Source organism: Carlito syrichta, unplaced genomic scaffold, assembly GCF_000164805.1.
Source record: "Carlito syrichta isolate Samal-C Ts95f unplaced genomic scaffold, Tarsius_syrichta-2.0.1 Scaffold302868, whole genome shotgun sequence".
In the NCBI taxonomy this organism is placed as follows: Eukaryota; Metazoa; Chordata; class Mammalia; order Primates; family Tarsiidae; genus Carlito; species Carlito syrichta.
Genome location: NW_007246964.1, coordinates 444399 through 461190, shown reverse-complemented (window position 1 = coordinate 461190; position 16792 = coordinate 444399). Strand labels below are relative to the sequence as shown.

The 16792-nt window shown below is 53.3% G+C and overlaps 1 protein-coding gene across 1 annotated transcript in view; it reads left to right on the top strand.

The window, feature by feature from the left end:
* COL27A1 (collagen type XXVII alpha 1 chain) overlaps window positions 1-16792 on the top strand; it is a gene marked incomplete at its 5' end in the record, with an annotated part of 150191 nt that overhangs the window by 72246 nt on the left and 61153 nt on the right. Inside the window, 8 exons of the mRNA XM_008057214.2 lie at window positions 2158-2211; window positions 3363-3416; window positions 4035-4088; window positions 7013-7066; window positions 7220-7273; window positions 8811-8855; window positions 10434-10487; window positions 12132-12176. Coding sequence (XP_008055405.2) covers window positions 2158-2211; window positions 3363-3416; window positions 4035-4088; window positions 7013-7066; window positions 7220-7273; window positions 8811-8855; window positions 10434-10487; window positions 12132-12176 — 414 coding nt within the window. The remainder of the gene's footprint in view (window positions 1-2157; window positions 2212-3362; window positions 3417-4034; window positions 4089-7012; window positions 7067-7219; window positions 7274-8810; window positions 8856-10433; window positions 10488-12131; window positions 12177-16792) is intronic.

Below are 16792 nucleotides of genomic sequence, written 5' to 3'. Positions count from 1 at the left end.
TGCCCAGGTGGGTCTCGAACCCGCGTACTCAGGCAATCCACTCACCTCAGCCTCCCAAAGGCGCGGGATTACAGACTGAGCCACCGAGCCCGGCTCCCAGTTTTTTAATTATTATTTTTTGTAGAGATGAAGTCTTGCTGTGTTGCCCAGGCTGGTTTTGAACTCCTGACCTCAAGCAATCCTCTCGCCTGGGCCTCCCAAAGTGCTGGGATTACAGGCATGAGCCGCCATGCCTGGCCCCAGATTGTTTTTTACAAGCCCACCCCCAATAGCCAGTAGGGTGAATGCCAACCCCAGTCCTTTCTCTACCTGTTGCTACCCCTTCCGGCTCCTCCTGTCATAACCACACCTCCAGCTGCAGCCACCTCTGCCCGCCTGCCCTGCTGCCTGCTCAGCCCCTCTGCCTGGGCCCACCCTCTCTGAAAGGGGCTTCCAGTTGGAGGCGGGGCTTCTCCACACCTACCTGTTTATGCCGAGGCTTGGGACAGCGGTGCTCTGGAAATGTTAAGTCATGGACGAGAGAAAGGAAGTTGGGAAAATGAGAGTGTCAGCAGTGAGCTTTTTATAGGCCCCTCTGTGGAGCTGGCTTGGCTCAGTGTTGCTTCAGGAACATGGAAATAAATGTGTTACATAGAACTCGGCTGGCTTGCTCATGGGAGTTGCCTGGGACATTTGGAGATGTGAAAACTCTGGGAAAAAAAAAGGAGGAAGTTATTTTCATGCCCATAGTTTGTAGGAAAATCAAGTATGTCTTTGGAGTTTAAAAAAAAAAAAGAAGAAGAAAGAGAAAAGGAAATCTCTTTTCTGTCCCTTTTTGGGAGGGTCTTAGTGTTGTGTTCTGATCAGCCACACACATACGTGGCCCTTGGCCCTCCCCTGGGATGACAGAGCCATCTCTTCATGTTCTGAGGTCGCTCCTGCCTCGAATCCCGGATTTTCCATGACCCAGCCTGGCCTCAGTCCCACTTACAGCTTGGCTCCCTCTCTCAGCGTGGAGTCCAATTCTGGAACCAACGTGCCTGCCCTGAGCTCAGCTCTCTCCAGATCCACTGTCCTGATTTCCTAGGTGCCTTCTAAATGTGCCTTTTTTCCTATCTTTTTTTCTTTTTATCCCCTCTTCTTTCGGATATTAAAAAAAAAAAAAAATTCCTTGGTTCCCCAAACTCCAGGATATTGTACAGGATTTTCCAAATTGGAAAAACCAAAGTAAGTTAAAAAAAATTTTTTTATTTTTTAAATTCTAGCTTCTGTTCCACTAAGGAAGTTCTTTTTCTGGGTCATGGCCTTAACTGTACAGCATGGGTTTCCTAAGGATCTCTGTTCTTCCATGAGTTTTCTCCCACTCATCCTCTTGCTTCCAGGGATGTGAATATTTTCTGAATTCTGGGGTCAATGGACCCTGTTACGTCCATCATGGAGGGTCGGAAAGGGTGAGGGCTGTGTGAAGTGGTCTGGCCTTGAGGGAAACATCTTCCAATCCTGTCTGCACCTGTCCTTCACCAGGACATGGCTAAAAACAGGAAGGGAGAAGATGCCTCCAACGGCCAGAATTGGTGTCACCAAGCCTACGCAATACATTGGGAGAGAATGCCCAGATCTAAGTCGAGACCAGTTGACTCGCTGTTTGCACACAGTCTTAATGTGCCAGGCAATCTGGTTTCCCATGCTATAGCTGGTTAAAAACAACTGATTAGTAGGAGGCTGAAGCTGATTGCTGGCCCAAAAACACCCTCAGAAGGAGGAAGTGACAGCTCACAGGCTGGTAGTGAAAAATACCAACAGGCAGACACACGCAGTCAGAAACCACAGCGGTGCGGGGTCCTTGGGCAAGTTGTCCCCACCTTTGTGTGACAGCATCAGTTGATGCTGAAGAGGTTGAAGGATCAAAAAACAGTGCATTTGCTCTGCAGATGTCCCCAGGGAAAGCTGGGTGACCCTGGACAGTTTGACGTCTGTTACTGGAGTTTTCAGTCATCCAAGCAATCCCAGGGAGGTCTGCACATAAACCAGTTCGTGCCCCGGCAGGGCCTGCTTTCCCCTCGGGTGGCCCATCCTGTCCTCTAGCAAAGCTGTACCTCGCCAGGGGGCCTGGCTGTGGGGGCGGTCCCTGGAGCCCACGTGGTCTCCATTGTAACTTCTTTGCTGGTGTGCACTTAGGGTGAACAAGGGGTTCCAGGTGTGTCAGGAGATCCTGGATTCCAAGGAGACAAGGTAATTGCATTGAATTCTCCCCCTACCCCTGCCCCTGCCCTCCATCCTTGCGGTCCTGGCTTTCTTCCCAGGGCCTGCCGTGGGCCAGGACCCACCTGGGAGATGGCTGCCTTTCAAATAATTCTGTCTTCTCCACCCTTGATCCAACCACTCATCACCTCTTCCCCGGACTTTACAAAGGCCCCCAGACTCTGCCTTCCCGCTGCCACTAGATTGTTTCTCTGTGGGCACAACTCTGTTCATACATCATCTGTGGCTCCCTCTTGCTTCGAGTGATGTTCTGACCCCCTACCCAGGCCCTCAGGACCCCAGTGAATGGGTCTCCTTGGTTGTCTCCTGCCCACCCCCTTACAGCTCTGTGCTCCAGCCCCACTGAGCCAGCCTCCCATCGCCTCTGCCCTTTGCACATGCTGCTGCCTCTGCCAGCCTCTCCACACCACCCTGCTCAGAGGACATTTTCCTACCTGCTCAGAAAGTGGCCGTTTCCCTCTCTGAGTGCCCTGAGCAGCATGTCTGTACCTCACCTGGGGTGCAGCTTTCTCTCCTGTTTTTGGGAACGTGGGCTCAAGGTCCCGCACTTAACAGTGAACATTGAGGACAAGTTGGGGGGAGGGAGGAACTGGCCCTACTAACTGACAGACTGACCAAGGAACCAACAGAGGCGACCCTGCCTTCCAGAGCCCAGCTGTGTGCCTGCTGAGACCGGCTCCTCTCTGCCTGTGTCCTGTACCATGTGGCCATATCTGGACCTCTCCCAGCCATCAACGAGGCCCAGATGTTGGCCAGCCCTCCCTCTGCCCTGCCTTCCTTCTCATTGGCCTATCCTGACCCAGCCTCAGTGTCTCTGGGTTGGGAGCCATGGCGGGTCCAGCTACTCTCCTACAGGGCCCCTTCTCTGGAGTTCCCCAGGCCTCAGAGGCGCCACAGAGCCTGCTTGTAGCCCCAGGGCCCCTGATGCTTCCTGGCAAGCATGGAGGATCAGGCTGCAGGGGTGTCGGGCAGGCTTGGGCCAAGCAGGAGCCTGTCCCGAGGAGAACTTGCCCTTCTCCAAGGAAAGCACTCTCCAGGCCTGGCCAGTGGGAGGACCAGGCAGCCACTCACCTGGCCATTCTTTTCCTCACTAACCCCAGCCTGTTCTGGGTCTCTTCTAGGGGAGCCAGGGCTTGCCGGGGTTCCCGGGCACACGGGGGAAGCCAGGGCCTCCGGTGAGTACCTTCTATTCCTGTATCTTGGGCATCACGCTCTTAGATGGTCGCAGAATGTGGCCGGGGACACCTTTGCACCTAGCATTGCCTCCTGCAGCTGCCCTGCAGGCCCAGCCAAGCAGGGCAGCCATATCATATCTGCCCATTTTACAGACAAGGACACTGAGGCCCAGAGGGGCAGTCACTCACCCAGCATCGTAGAGAGGCCTCTTTCACTGACAGAGCTCTGATAGGAATCAGGGCCCCTGATGCCTTGTGAACGGTCATAATGTTATAGTTACAGCAGTGGCTGGCATTTATCATTTTCCTGTGTGTCAGACCCTTTGTGTTCGGTGTTTCTTAGAGGGCTACCAACTACCCCATCAGTGAGGGAATTAGTATTGCTCCCATTTTACAGATGGGGAAACCAGGATTCCGAAAGGTGACATGATTTGCCCAGGATCCCCTGGCTAGGAGACATTGGAAGTGGAGTTTGAACAACAGTGCCTTCTTGTTGTCTGGGCAGATTTTATGCATATGCTAAACTTTCCAACCCCACACAGCCAGAGGGATAATGCAGGGAGCTGGTGGAAGGGAGCCCCTCAGCCCTGTGACCCCACAACCTCTCTTCTTCCACAGGGCAAAGTTGGAGACAAAGGATCTCTTGGGTTTCCTGGGCCCCCCGGACCCGAGGTATGTGATGCCCCATTTCTCTGTGTCTGGCTGCAGCAGGGACTGGGTGTTGTCCTTGGGAGAATGAGGTTCAGAGATGGAGAGAGAGTTGCCTGAGGTCACACAGCAAGTGAGAGGTGAGACAGAATAGAAGTTCCCTAGGTCCTCTTCTGCCTCTGCTCTTGCTGTCTTGCCCAGGGGCTCTCAAAGGCAGCAGGGACGAAGGTTGCCTCAGAGTCCACCCCAGCTTTGAGGGTCCACTCTCAGGAGCACCCACATTCTCCATTCAGTCTCTCTCCGAGCCCTTGAACTTTTCTGACCACCCACGGCCACTCTGGAAGGGCCCAGGACTCAGAGCTCCAAGTAATGGAAGCAAGAAGTAAATGCACTTCTGGTTTTTGGATGCAGAATGAGAAATAGGGAAAGATGGACTCATCCATGAACATCATGGCTCTAGCTGAGTCAGGAGGAATCCTGGGAGCTCTGATGCGTGTGATAGTTGGCACAGGTGGGCTCCACCTTGATTCACAGCTCGGCATTCACATGCCATGGCGTGAAGTAGGTTGGCTGAGTTCTCCTCGACCCTCTCTCTTTAACATGGGACCCGTGTTTGGGGAGCTGGGCCACACAAAAGCCGAGGATGTTGTCGGTCTCGGGATCCCCAGCACCCAGGCCAGCCCGGGCTGGGCTTTCCCTACAACCCACCCAGGACTCCTTGGCTTCTGGGTCTTGCTCCCCCATGAGATCTCTGCATTCAAGATAAAAGTTTGGCTTTGTGGGTCCTCCAGGCTCTTCCAGACATCACGCCTGGTATCGTCTGCACAGATGAGGGAATGTTTCCTAAAAGCTACACTTTCTGAGTATCCACCATGTTGACTTTGGCCATGACGCAGTCCTATCTTTAGACAAGTGAACTTGGCCTCTCCTCTGCGCCTCCAATTCCCTCTCTGATCACTGTGGAAAAAGGCTTCTCCGAGAGTCCAGCCAGCAAGGGTGGAAAGCAGGCTCCCTCACATTTTTTAGGCCCTGCCTGGTGCCAAGAAGGCTGTGTGGTGTCTTCGGAGTGAGAACTTGCTGTATCGCCACCACTTCTACCGTGCAAGGGAGATACTATACCGCCATTTTACGGATAAAGAAACTGAGTCACAGAGCAGGAAAGTGGCTTCTGCAGGGTCACCCTGCTGCATAGTAGCAAGTAAGGTCTGTTTTGGCTCTCTCCTGGGTCCCTGGACAAATCAGGGGTCTGCCTCTCCCATCTTTGCATGCTGGTTTGATTAGCCAGCTCTATAACCAGGAGATGGCTCTGCTCAACTGAAGGTGGAGTTGATCAGTGCACCACCTTCAGTGGATAGCACATCAGTACCTCCCTGGCTCTTGGCTGCTTCTCCCAGAGACTGTGGTGGGAGCTTCCACCCTTGGCACGGGGGCCAGTTATTGGTCTCAGTCATCAGTGGACCAGGATTCGATCAGCTTCCTGACCACCAAGTTTTCATTGAAGATGGCCCACCACAGGCTGACTTGTTTTCCCAGGACACAGAACCCAGAATCATTTTCGATGCAGATTTTTATCGAGCACTTACTAGATGCCAGGCTCCAAAGGAAGTGCTCTGCTTGCATTTTTTCATTTAATTCTCAGAACAGCCCTGTGAGGTGGGTATTATGGTGACTCTTTTACAGATGAGAAAGCTGAGGCTCAGAAAGGTTGAGAAACCTGTCTGAGTCATATTGCTAGTGGGTGGCAAGATGAGATTTATTTTTGAGCCTCTCATTTTGAAGAAACAGGTATGGGAGGCTTTGGCTTCATGTGTGAGCTCCAAATTCAGGACCATTCTTGCCTTTGCCAGTGAGGCAATGTTTGAGCCAGAATTTAACAAGAGTTACTAAAAGGTTAAAAGAGGAAGCAAAAAAAAAAAAAAATCCCACTTATGAAGACCAGGTGAGAGGATACATTTTGGTTACAGGGACTCATTACAAAGGGATTTGGTGGGAAACTGAAGGAATAGAGAGGTTGCCCCAAAAGCTAATGTGTTCCAGACTGAATGAACAGAAGTCTTACACCTAAAACAAAGGGATGTTCCCATACTGGCTCGTGCTGGTCAACTCATGCCCAGAGAAGCCTGGGCATCCCAGTGATCACGAGCATGGAAACTGGCCGATGGGAGGCAGCCAGGCTGAGGACTCTAGACCCTTCAAAGAAGCCTTTGGAGGAACAGAGAAGGGAACATCTTGGGAATGGAGTAAACGGTCTCCAAATTGTGCAGAGACCACTATGGGGAGAGGGAGCCCCTGTGCGTTGTGGGTAGCACAAGGACATTGGGGGGAAGGGAGGTGAGTCTGCCCAGGTCAGGAACAACCTTCTACTGCAGTCATCCTGTGGGAACTGGCCTCCTCAGGAGCAGTGGGCCCATGTGTGGTATGGGGCCAAACCCAACACGTCTGCCCAAGTGAGGCATTTGTGGCAAGGATTTTGGCTTCTGACGGCGGGAAATGAGGTTCATGAAGTCGGAGCTGTCCGACCCTTTCAGAGTCACAGCAAGCCTATGAACAATCCCGCCTGCAGGCTTCCTGTGCTCTAAGGAGGAACCTTCTCGGGGCAGAGGGTGGCTGGCTCCAGGGAGCAATGTTCCAGGACACCCATCACTGTGACCTGATGGCCACGCAGGACTTGGGAAATAATGACCTGTGTGTGACCTTGCGTGTGACGACTTTCATCCTTTCCTGCATGGTTTCATTTACTTTCTCGGTAGCTCTGAGAGGTCAGGGCTGGAACCACAATTTTTTGTTTTAGAACAGAGAGCTGAGGGGTCAAGGTGGTTAGCTCACCTGTCCTGGGTCTCATCCTGGCAGGATGGGAGGAAACCCAGGTCAGTTGCCCTCCAAGGCCCAGGCTCATGGCATACCCTTTTCAGCCCCAATGGGTGACCCTGCTCTCTGCTTATCCACAGGGATTCCCAGGAGACATTGGCCCCCCTGGGGATAATGGCCCAGAAGGCATGAAGGTGAGTCTCATCCAGGGTGGCTGCAGTCAACTCTGCGGAAACCCCCAGCCTCGAGGGCTGGCTCCATGGTTTGGGGCAGAGGGCACCTGGCCAGCCTGTGATGGAGATGGAGGTATTGAGGCTGAGACCCCCTTTTTATTCCCTTCTCCCCAGGGTAAGCCTGGAGCTCGAGGCCTGCCGGGACCCCGTGGGCAGCTGGGGCCCGAGGTGAGACTATCTGGCCCCAACCCTTCTGTCTGTACCCTACTGCCTCTCCTGGCCTGACCACAGCCCCCAGTTTGCTCTGTCCTGAGACCCTGCAGCCAGGACACCACTGAGTAGGGTTGCCTCAGACTCACCCACCAGCTCACCCTCTAGTCTGCCCCGTGACCCTTCCAGGGATCTGCCCTGGCCTGGCAAAATGCTTCCTTCCCTCCCTCCCTCTGCCCCATCCCCATCGCCTGTAGTTGTTCCCCAAAGCTGCTGCCGCTATGCATGCTCACAGTACTCATAGCACAGCTTATCAAGGCATTAATGGGAGGGTAAAAATTGTCAGAGAGGTAGAGACTCGGTTGGACCCCATGGTTAGTAGCAGGCAGGGCCACGAAACACAGCCAGTTCGGTTTGAGCCCAAAGCCCATGACACAGGTCCTGTACTCCTGGAAGCTGCCTGGGGATACCCCCAGAGCATCACACACCTTGCAGAGCTAGAAGTGGCAGAGTGTCTAGCTGCTGGGTGACGTGCACTTGCCAAAGGGCTCTGGGAGGGTCTCTATGGATCTGCTGGAGCTCCAGGTGGGCACTGCACAGGCAGGCCTCAATTACCTCCTCCTTAGCCTCCCCCTGCCCCGCCCACCTTCACTCAGACCCCAGGCCTCTGTGACACACAGCTCTAGGCTGCGAGTGTGGGAGGCTCAGACTCACCGCGACCACAGGCGGGCATCCAGCTGACATGGATCCCTTCTTGGGCTGGCTATGGGTCTGGCGGGGTCCCAATGCTGGCTCAGGGAGCCGCCACGTGGGGCCACTTTCCTGGAAGCTGGAGGAGAAGAGCCGGAGGGGGTTGGCTCTGAAGGGAGCTCCTTGGTCAGGACTAGCATGCCAGAAGGGACCAGTCTGCCTGAGCCTGCGGGGCAGGGGGACTGGAGGGTCCCATGGGCCAGGGTGGGAAGGGAAGGGAGGGAGAGACAGCACCAGCCACGTGCTTGTGCACATTCACATTTCCCCTCCTATGCCTGCTCTCTTCATTTACTCAGTCACTCATTCATTCACCAAACATCCACTAGATACTGTACCATACCGAGTGAAGCTTGGGGGTGGCTGGAAAAAGGAATAAGACATCATCACTGGCATCAACTGAAGCCAGTCGGCATGCTTTAGGATTATCTCCACCCTGGGTAAACTGAGGCACAGGGGGCTGAGGTCTGCCCGTGGGTACATGGCAGAACTCAGAGTAGCATAGAGTTGCAGAGTTGTAGGGTTGCAGAGTGGAGCCTGTAGTGTAGAGTTGTGAGTCCCTGTTCCTCACGGCACACGTTGGGGCTTAACTCTCCTGCTCCCTGCTCAGGACCACCATGACCCAGGAGTCCCCATTCACCAGAAGTCACCTTGTGCCCTGGCCTCGAGGCCATGACTGTTAGAGCCCCTGCCCCATCTGGGGCCAGGTGGGCTCTCCTCCTTCCACCCCTTTCCTTGCCTATAGGATAAGTTCTCCCAGAGTCCCACCGGGTTAACTTTCTCCCTTTTTCCTCTCTCCTAACTCTAGGGAGATGAGGGACCCATGGGGCCACCGGGGACACCTGGCTTGGAGGTGAGTGTTGCTGGCCTGGGGGAGGCTGGAGGTTTTGGAGCTGAGCCAGCCGTGCCCAGAAAGGGCAACCTCTGGCCAGTACTCCGGAGAGAAGTCATCAGGGAGGGCCTTGGACCACCAGAGAGAGGACGCCAAGGGAGAAAGACAAAGCCAGGAGATGGATGGTCCCGGCCCCTCTGTGTGTGCTGGGTGCTCTGTGTCTGTCTTCTCATTCAGTGCTCCCGTGGGAGAGGCTCCGTTTTCTTAGTTTCCTTAGAAGGGAGGCAAATGAGAGTGAGGGCTCTAGCTCTGCATCTCACATCTCACAGCTAGGAAGCAGGATGCCCTGCCTAGAGACTCAGCCCAAGTTTTCTCCACTGCTCCAAGCAGCCTTCTGGAAGTCACTTGTCCCACCATCCTTCATTCCAGCAATTGCATGAACCAGCGGTCTGTGAATTTGTTGGTATCAAGACCTCTTCTTCACACTCTTAAAATCGATTGAGAAGCCAGGTGTGGTGGCTCACGCTTGTAATCCCAGCACTTTAGGAGGCCAAGGCAGGAGGGTTGAGACTAGTGAGACATCATCTCTACAAAAAAAAGAAAATTTTTTTAAAATAGCTGGGAGTGGTGGCACGCGCCTGTAGTCCCAACTACTCAGGAGGTTGAGGCAAGGACCCAAAGCGTTTTTGTTTGTGTGCATTACATCCACCGATACTCATAATTAAAACCAAGAAACTTGACTTGTATTTATTAATTCATTGAAGACTAATAATAAACCCACTTCCTGTTAATAAAAATAATATTTTTTGCAAGAAAACCACTCTATTTTCCAAAGCAAAATAATTGAGTGGAAAGAGCGGCATTGTTTTACCATTTTTGCAAATCCCTTTAATGTCTGGCTTAATAGAAGTCAGCTGGATTCTCAGTTCCACTTCTGCATTTCAGTCCCTTGACGATACCACATGTTATGCAGCTCTGGAAAAGCCCACTCACGTTCATGAGAGTGGAGGCAAGGGCACATGACATCTCAATGTCATGAAGAGAAAGGTTTTCATCTCCTAAAAAGGTCTCAGTGACCTCCAGACCTTCTGGTCACACGCTGAGGACCACTGGCATATACTCTCCATCCCCCGTGCCCTTGATCTTCCACAGCACATGATGGAAAAACACATGAAGGCCTGGCATGGTGGCTCATGCCTATAATCCCAGTTACTTGGGAGGCTGAGGCGGGAGGATCACCTGAGCCCAGCAGGCTGCAATAGCCGTAAGCATGCCACTGCACTCCAGCCTGGATGACAGAGTGAGACCCTGACTCAAAAAAAAAAGCACAAGAGTCCCTTTCCCCCACTTGCTGAAGGCAGATGTCATCCCCAGGGAGATGACCAGCCCAGGGAGTGGGGAGGCTTTTCTGAAGTCATGCAGCTAGAGACCCTCCCTGTATTCCAGGACAGCTGACTGCCTGGTGGCATCAAGTTTCTACATCTCTACTCTCCTGAGGCACTGTGCCTCTCCACAGCCATGGGGACCCTGTGACAGTCCTCAGGGCCCCAGCAGTGCTGCCCCTGCCCAGCTTCTCACTCACCCCTCTCTCTGTTGCAGGGTCAGCCTGGCAGGAAGGGATTTCCTGGGAGGCCCGGCCCAGATGGTGTGAAGGTGAGGAGACTTGGAGATACCTAGGGGCAAGAGGAGAGAAGGGGGTTCCACATCTGGGGGTCACAGGACAAGCCCCAAATCCCATAGCCAGTTGTGAGAACAAAGAAAAAATTGGCCTCCATAGATTACAAAGTGTTGGTAGCAGAGAAAAAAATAAATGGGCATAACTGCCCAACAGTGGGGGAATGTCCAAATAGTGGGATATAGTGCAGCCACCCAAGATATTTGACAAAAGCAGAAGACGCCCATGCGTGGGGTGGCAGGGGTAGTAGGAAGCAGGTGACAAGAAGGAATGTTCAAGCATGACCTGTTTGCAGGGCTGGCTTCACCCTGCGCCTCTGTGCTCAGAGCAGAGGCTGGAAAGCTGATGGGTTATTTCTGGGTGGTGGGATAATATGAGGGTTTCATTTTCTTCTCTGGGCTTCTGTTTTCCCCACTGTATATGATAAATAGGTATTATATTTGCTAATAATAATAAAATTATTATCATCAAGAACGGTCCCAGGGTAGAGTAACAATACTCAACACATGGACAACCTCACTTAATGACTTTCCAAGGACTCCCCTGGAGGGGATGCTCCCAGCCCTTCTGGGTCAGGTTCCTAGATGGGCAAAGCCACAGATTAGGGCAGAGCTGGGGGAGCCCAGGTCATCTGTGTCTCCCTCCCTTCCGGGGAAATGACCCATGTCGCCCCCCACTTCCGGGGAAATGACCCGCCTGCCTGTCCTGGTCCCTCTGGTATCTGTGAGTGTGAGTCCAGGGAGGAGCTGAAGGGGAGGGTGATGCTGCAGCCAGGACCACAATGAGCCACGTCTGTTTTTGAGCCAAACTCCTGGCTAGTCTGAGCCCACGTCCTTCCCTCTGAGGTTTCGGCCTCTCTCCCTCAGATACCAGTTGGGTTTCTGTGGTGGGAGTGGTGACACCTTCTGGGTGGATTTATCCCAAGGGTCTGCTGTGGGGAGACCAGGACCGCCTAAGGAGCAGGAGCCACCCCAGCAGGGGACAAAACTGGCAGGCAAGGCCATGAGAGGCCACCAAAGGTGAAAGTGGGAAAGAGCCTTGGAGGCCAATGAGTCTGAGGAACCTTAAGTGTAACTGGGGAGGCTGAGCCCAGAGCAGAGACAGGATTCACCATGGTCACCCTTGAGCTCTGGTGGGTTGAGGTCTAGGATCCAGGGGCTCTGAGTCACCAGGTCCCTGCTCCTCCTGTGGTGGGGCCCTGATGGGGTTGTGATGGGCATTTCAGTTGGGCACACCGAGGTTCCAATTCTAGCCCTACCTCTAGCTCGCTGAGTGACCCTGGGCAGGTCCCTTCACTTCTCTGGGCCTCTGTTTCTACCTCCACAAAATGCCATGGGTTGTTGAAGGCTACAAGGGAGATATACACATAAGGGTGCCGAGTAATTTGCCAATGGCCCCTCCCAGGGAATGGGTGATGTGAGTTATGTCTGGGCCCAGAGGTTCTGTTCGAGTGCCCCTTTGTCCTGGCCGTTTGTTTGGGGTCTCCCAGGCCAGCCCCTGGTGATGAGTTTCCTGGCTCATCCAATGACGGTCATGGTGATGAAGGCCAGTACCTCAGGGAGTCCCCCAGGAGGCCGAGTCTTCCATCTCCCATCCCAACCCAGCTTCTTGTTTCTTTGCAGGGAGAACCAGGGGATTCTGGACGGCCGGGGCCTGTGGGTGAGCAGGTAGGTTGGCGACGGCCTCTGAATGTGGTACCTCCCTTTACTGAGCCCTTGCTCTGTGCCAAGCCCTTTGCCAAGCACCTTGAACACACTACCTCATGTAATTCTCAGAACAGCTCCAGAGGTCGGTTGGGTACCCCCCTACCCCCCCACCATTGATGTGGATGCTGACTCTTAGGGAGGCGGGCTTTAGATGAGAAAGACAGCCATGAATCACAGTCACCACGGCCACTCCCCGGGCCTGACGCTGCACAGCTGTTTTTGGTGCATTGGCCCAGTGAGGTTCCGTGCCTTCACTCCCAGGACGTTAAGACGGGAAGAGCCGTTAACAATCATCGTCCTTGTTCAGATCAGGAAGCCAAAGGCCGGAGAAGGGGAACCCTTTGCCAGGGGCTCTTGGTCCAGGCTTCCCTAAATTATAAAGAGAAGAAAATTCAAACCAGTGGTTCTGGGTGGTTGGGAAGCGAGGCCAAGGTCTGAAGAAGAGGAGGTTGCAGCCAGTCATTAAAAAGGAGGCTTGAAGATTGTGACCTGCAATTACCAAAGTCTAGAGAAATGGCTGTGAGCACTGGGCAGGCTGTGGCTTTCGTCCCTCCTCCTCAGCCCAGAGCCTCCAGAAAGCTTACCCTCTGGGTCTGAGGTGGAAAGGGAGTGATTTGGACCATTCCCCAAGACCCCTGAAGGGGCTTCCTCAGGCGGGAAGTAGGCGTGGTGCTGGGGAATTGGCTGGACAGTGAAGTACCGTCAGTGGCGTGAGAGTCGCACACGATGGGCTTCCTCACCAGGCCTGCAACATCTGTTGGGGGAAGAAAGGAATTAAAGAAGGGGGAGGCCTGGATTTTTGAAACTTTTCCAGTGTCATTCGAGCGCATTCTGTGGGAAGCCAGGGAGTTTGGAAAGGCTGCCGCGGCCTGGATGTGTTTCCTGATTGCAGTGGGGGAGGGGGAGACAATGTGATCAGCAAATTCAGTTTCATAGTTATGCTAATATAGGGCCCTTGGGGAACAGAGACAAATCACAAAGGGGCCTTGGAAATCAGGTGTTCTGGAGTCCTGACCTCGTGCTTTGGGTTTCCTTGCCAAGCTGGTGAAACCCATGACCCCTTCTCAGAATAGAGTTTTTAAATGCATGAAATAAAAAAGGAGTGTGAAGGAACCAGTTATATTGAATATGATGATGGAAATATGTTAAAATGTGATAGACTTGTATATATGCTTTTTTATCCTTGCATTAAAGAATGAGATCTAACAGCTGGTCCAATGGCAACCTCCATTTCGAAGTACTTTGAGATCTCTGCAGCAATGACTGTAATGTGACATGTCACTTCGTTTTTTGGGATGGCCCAGGCTCACTTGGTCAGCAGGAACACCCAGCTCCTGCCCAAGCAGCTTGGACCATAGCAGGAGGGAGAGGCAGAGCTGGGATCCTGTGGCGCGGTCAGGCATGCTGGGGTGCCATGCTGGCTGCTCCCTTGCCCCCTTCCCCATGTGTGGTCACAGTGAAAGGGCAGGCATTTCCTGCTTATCACAGATTCAGAGGACCTCCCCACCCCAGGAAAGAGCTCTGAAGCTCAGTCCACAGGACCTCCTTGTGGGCATAGTCACAGCGACATTTGTTGGTCACCTGCTGGGTATTAGGCTCTGTGCCAAGTACTATACACCAGTGCCTGCAGTTCCCCCAAAGGCCCTATGGTGGTAGGCATTATTATCCCCATTTTGCAAAAGAGGAAACTGGCGCTCTGAGAGATTAAGTAACTTGTCCAAGAGACCTCATGGGCAGTAACATCACAGGCAGAACAAAGATTGACACTGAAGTCTGCTGGGTTTGCACGACCTGGCTGGAAAAACTCTGCTCCTGAGGCCTTTGCATTTTTACCTGTCAGTTAGCTAAAGCACAGACTGCTTGCTGGGCCCTGTCCTAGGTACTGGGACTTGCCTTCAAGTCACTCTGTGCGGCGGGGGGGGGAGGAAGCTGGGGCTTGCAAAACCTAATCCTGAGCTGTCCAGTCCCCCGGAGGCCCCACAGATACCTGTGTTCTGCTGTGTCCCCAGTGCCTAGAAGCACGTCATATGAGAGGAGGGAGGGGGATATGGAGAAAACTTGCCTGGCAGACACCGACCCTTGATCTGTAGCAACATGAGCACCCGGCCAGCTTCCTCCTGAGAACCGGGACTCAGGTTCTGTCCATGCAATGCCTGCTGCAGGTAACAGTGCGGCTTCCTCCCGTTCCCTCTTGCCAGCCTGAGCGGAGCTGGCCCTACCCAAGGTTCTTAGAGCTGTGTCTCCACCCGACCTGCCAGGTGGAAACCCTGGGCCTCTGGGGCTGGCCTCCCTGGCCTGGCCTTAGCGCCATCCACGGGACCGGTCTGCCAGGTTGTTTCCCGGACACTGCTCCAGGAGGACCCAGGGTGGGGGTGGGTGAATGGGGCACTCGCTGTATGGCCCTTATTCATTAGGATCCCGGCTGGCTTCTGGTTTGAGATTTATGATCCGCCTGCCTTCCAGGACCCAACAACTCGTAAATTGAAAGTAGCTATGAAATTTCTGTCTCTCTGGGCCAGTCGGGCAGGGGCCTTTTAACAGAGCAGTTTTTATTCCCTTCATTCGGCATCTTCTGAACATCTGGCGGCTCCCTTGTGGGAAGCCCAGGCCTGTCTTACCCCTGTGCCCCTTTAAATAAACGAGGGTGGGATGGGAAAGGACTCACAGTGATGGGGTGCCCATAGGAGCCATACCCAGAACAACCCCAGGAGGTGGAGAGGGGCTTTATTGTCTACCACTCTTTCTAAAAAATTTTATTTATTTAATTTTTTGAGTCGAGGTCTCACTATGTCATCCAGGCTGGAGTGCAGTGGCATGATCATAGCTCATCACAGCCTTGCCTCCTGGGCTCAGAGTGGTTCTCCCACCTCAGCCTCCCTAGTAGCTGGCATGCACCACTACACCCAGATAATTTATTTTATTTTATTTTTGTAGAGACAAGGTCTGATTATGTTGCCCAGGCTGGTCTCAAACTCCTGGGCTCAAGCAGTCCTCTGGTCTCAGCCTCCCAAAGTGCTGGGATTATAGATGTAAGCCACCACACCCAGCCATGTCTCCCATTCTTGAGATGAGGCTCTGTTTTGTCCAGAGTCTCTTGGAGCCTCATTAAACGCCTAGCCCTAGGTAAACGCCTAGCCCTAGGTAGCATCTTCGCAGGTTTCCTCATCTCACACTCCATTCCTCCCATAATAACTCCACAAATAACCATACCACTATATCTAAAACTCTCAGCACTTACTGTAACCATCATAGGATTTACACTAGCTATAGAACTCAATAACCTCACGTATTTCCTTAAACTAAAATGACCTACTCAACCCCTTCTATTCTCCAATTTACTAGGCTTTTTTCCAATTACAACAATGTATCTGAAGACCTAATGACAGTGACTCAGAGAAAGTGCCAGGTATAAGGCTTGGCACATAAGAAGTGCTCAATACATTGAACTGTTGTAATAATCCTGCTGTCACCTTGAAAATGCTCTGATTGATTTTTAAGATTAAGTTGTTGCAAAAGCCAAATACCTATTTTCTTTGACGTGTTAGCTGTGACCTCACCCCCTGTCCCTCACCCCTCGTCTCTCTCACCTCATACTTTACTCTGGAAGGGATTCTGGGCCCGGGGAGCCAGGGACAGGCCCAGGACCTCCATGTGGCGATGGTGCTGGGATGTCAGGGAGATATGGGCCCTGTTCATGGCCACACACCTTGGAAGCCTTGGGCTGTGGTGGGGAGGCACGTAGGCTTTGGAGTCACAAGAGCAGAGTTGACATCCTGGCTGCAGTGCGAGGTGCACATGGTCCTGGCTGAAGGTGCCACTTCAGAGCTCTTTGGAGAAGGAAGTGTGGGTCTCAGTTACCTCTTTGGACTTGGGCAGCACCCTTCACTCTAGTTGACTGACAGCTGGGCCGACTTTCCTGCCTGAGCTCACGATCTCTGCTCTGTTACCCACCCGAGGTCCCCTTTCACTCTGGCCAGAGTTTGGGGATAGGGAGCAGATTTCATAAAACACATCCTAATGTCCTTCCTAATTCTCCCAGAATCTCTTGGCTGTCAACCTGGGTTCTCCCAAAGCCACATTTACACTCCTGAACCACACAAGACCTCTGACTCCCACCTTAGTTTGCATTTTCCCCAGCAGGGAAGAGGGTGGGCCTGAGCGCGACATCAGTTGACCCTCCTGGGTGACTTCTCCGGGCTTCACGCCCTGGCCACACGTGTACATGTTGGCCTGCCCTGAGAGACGGCAAGGGCTGCAGCCACCTGGGAGAATCCCCTGGAACACGGAGGCGAGTTAGCACCCAGTGGAGCTGAAAGAGCAACGGGATCCGCAGAGTGTGTGCCTGAGTGTGCCCTTTCAGAAGGCGGCGAGGAAGCCTTTCAGGAGACAGTCAAGAGGCCTCCGCTTCCCAGATTTCAATCGGGCCTCTTGGCGGAGGCTATCCTGATATTTCTGTTCCAGCCAGCGGGTTTGTTTCTCTCTTTGAAACAGCCCCAGATCCCCAAAAGATGGAGACAGATGGCCCCTTCCCAGCACAGTTCAGGGCCCGTCCCCCACCCCCCACCCCCCCCCCCCCC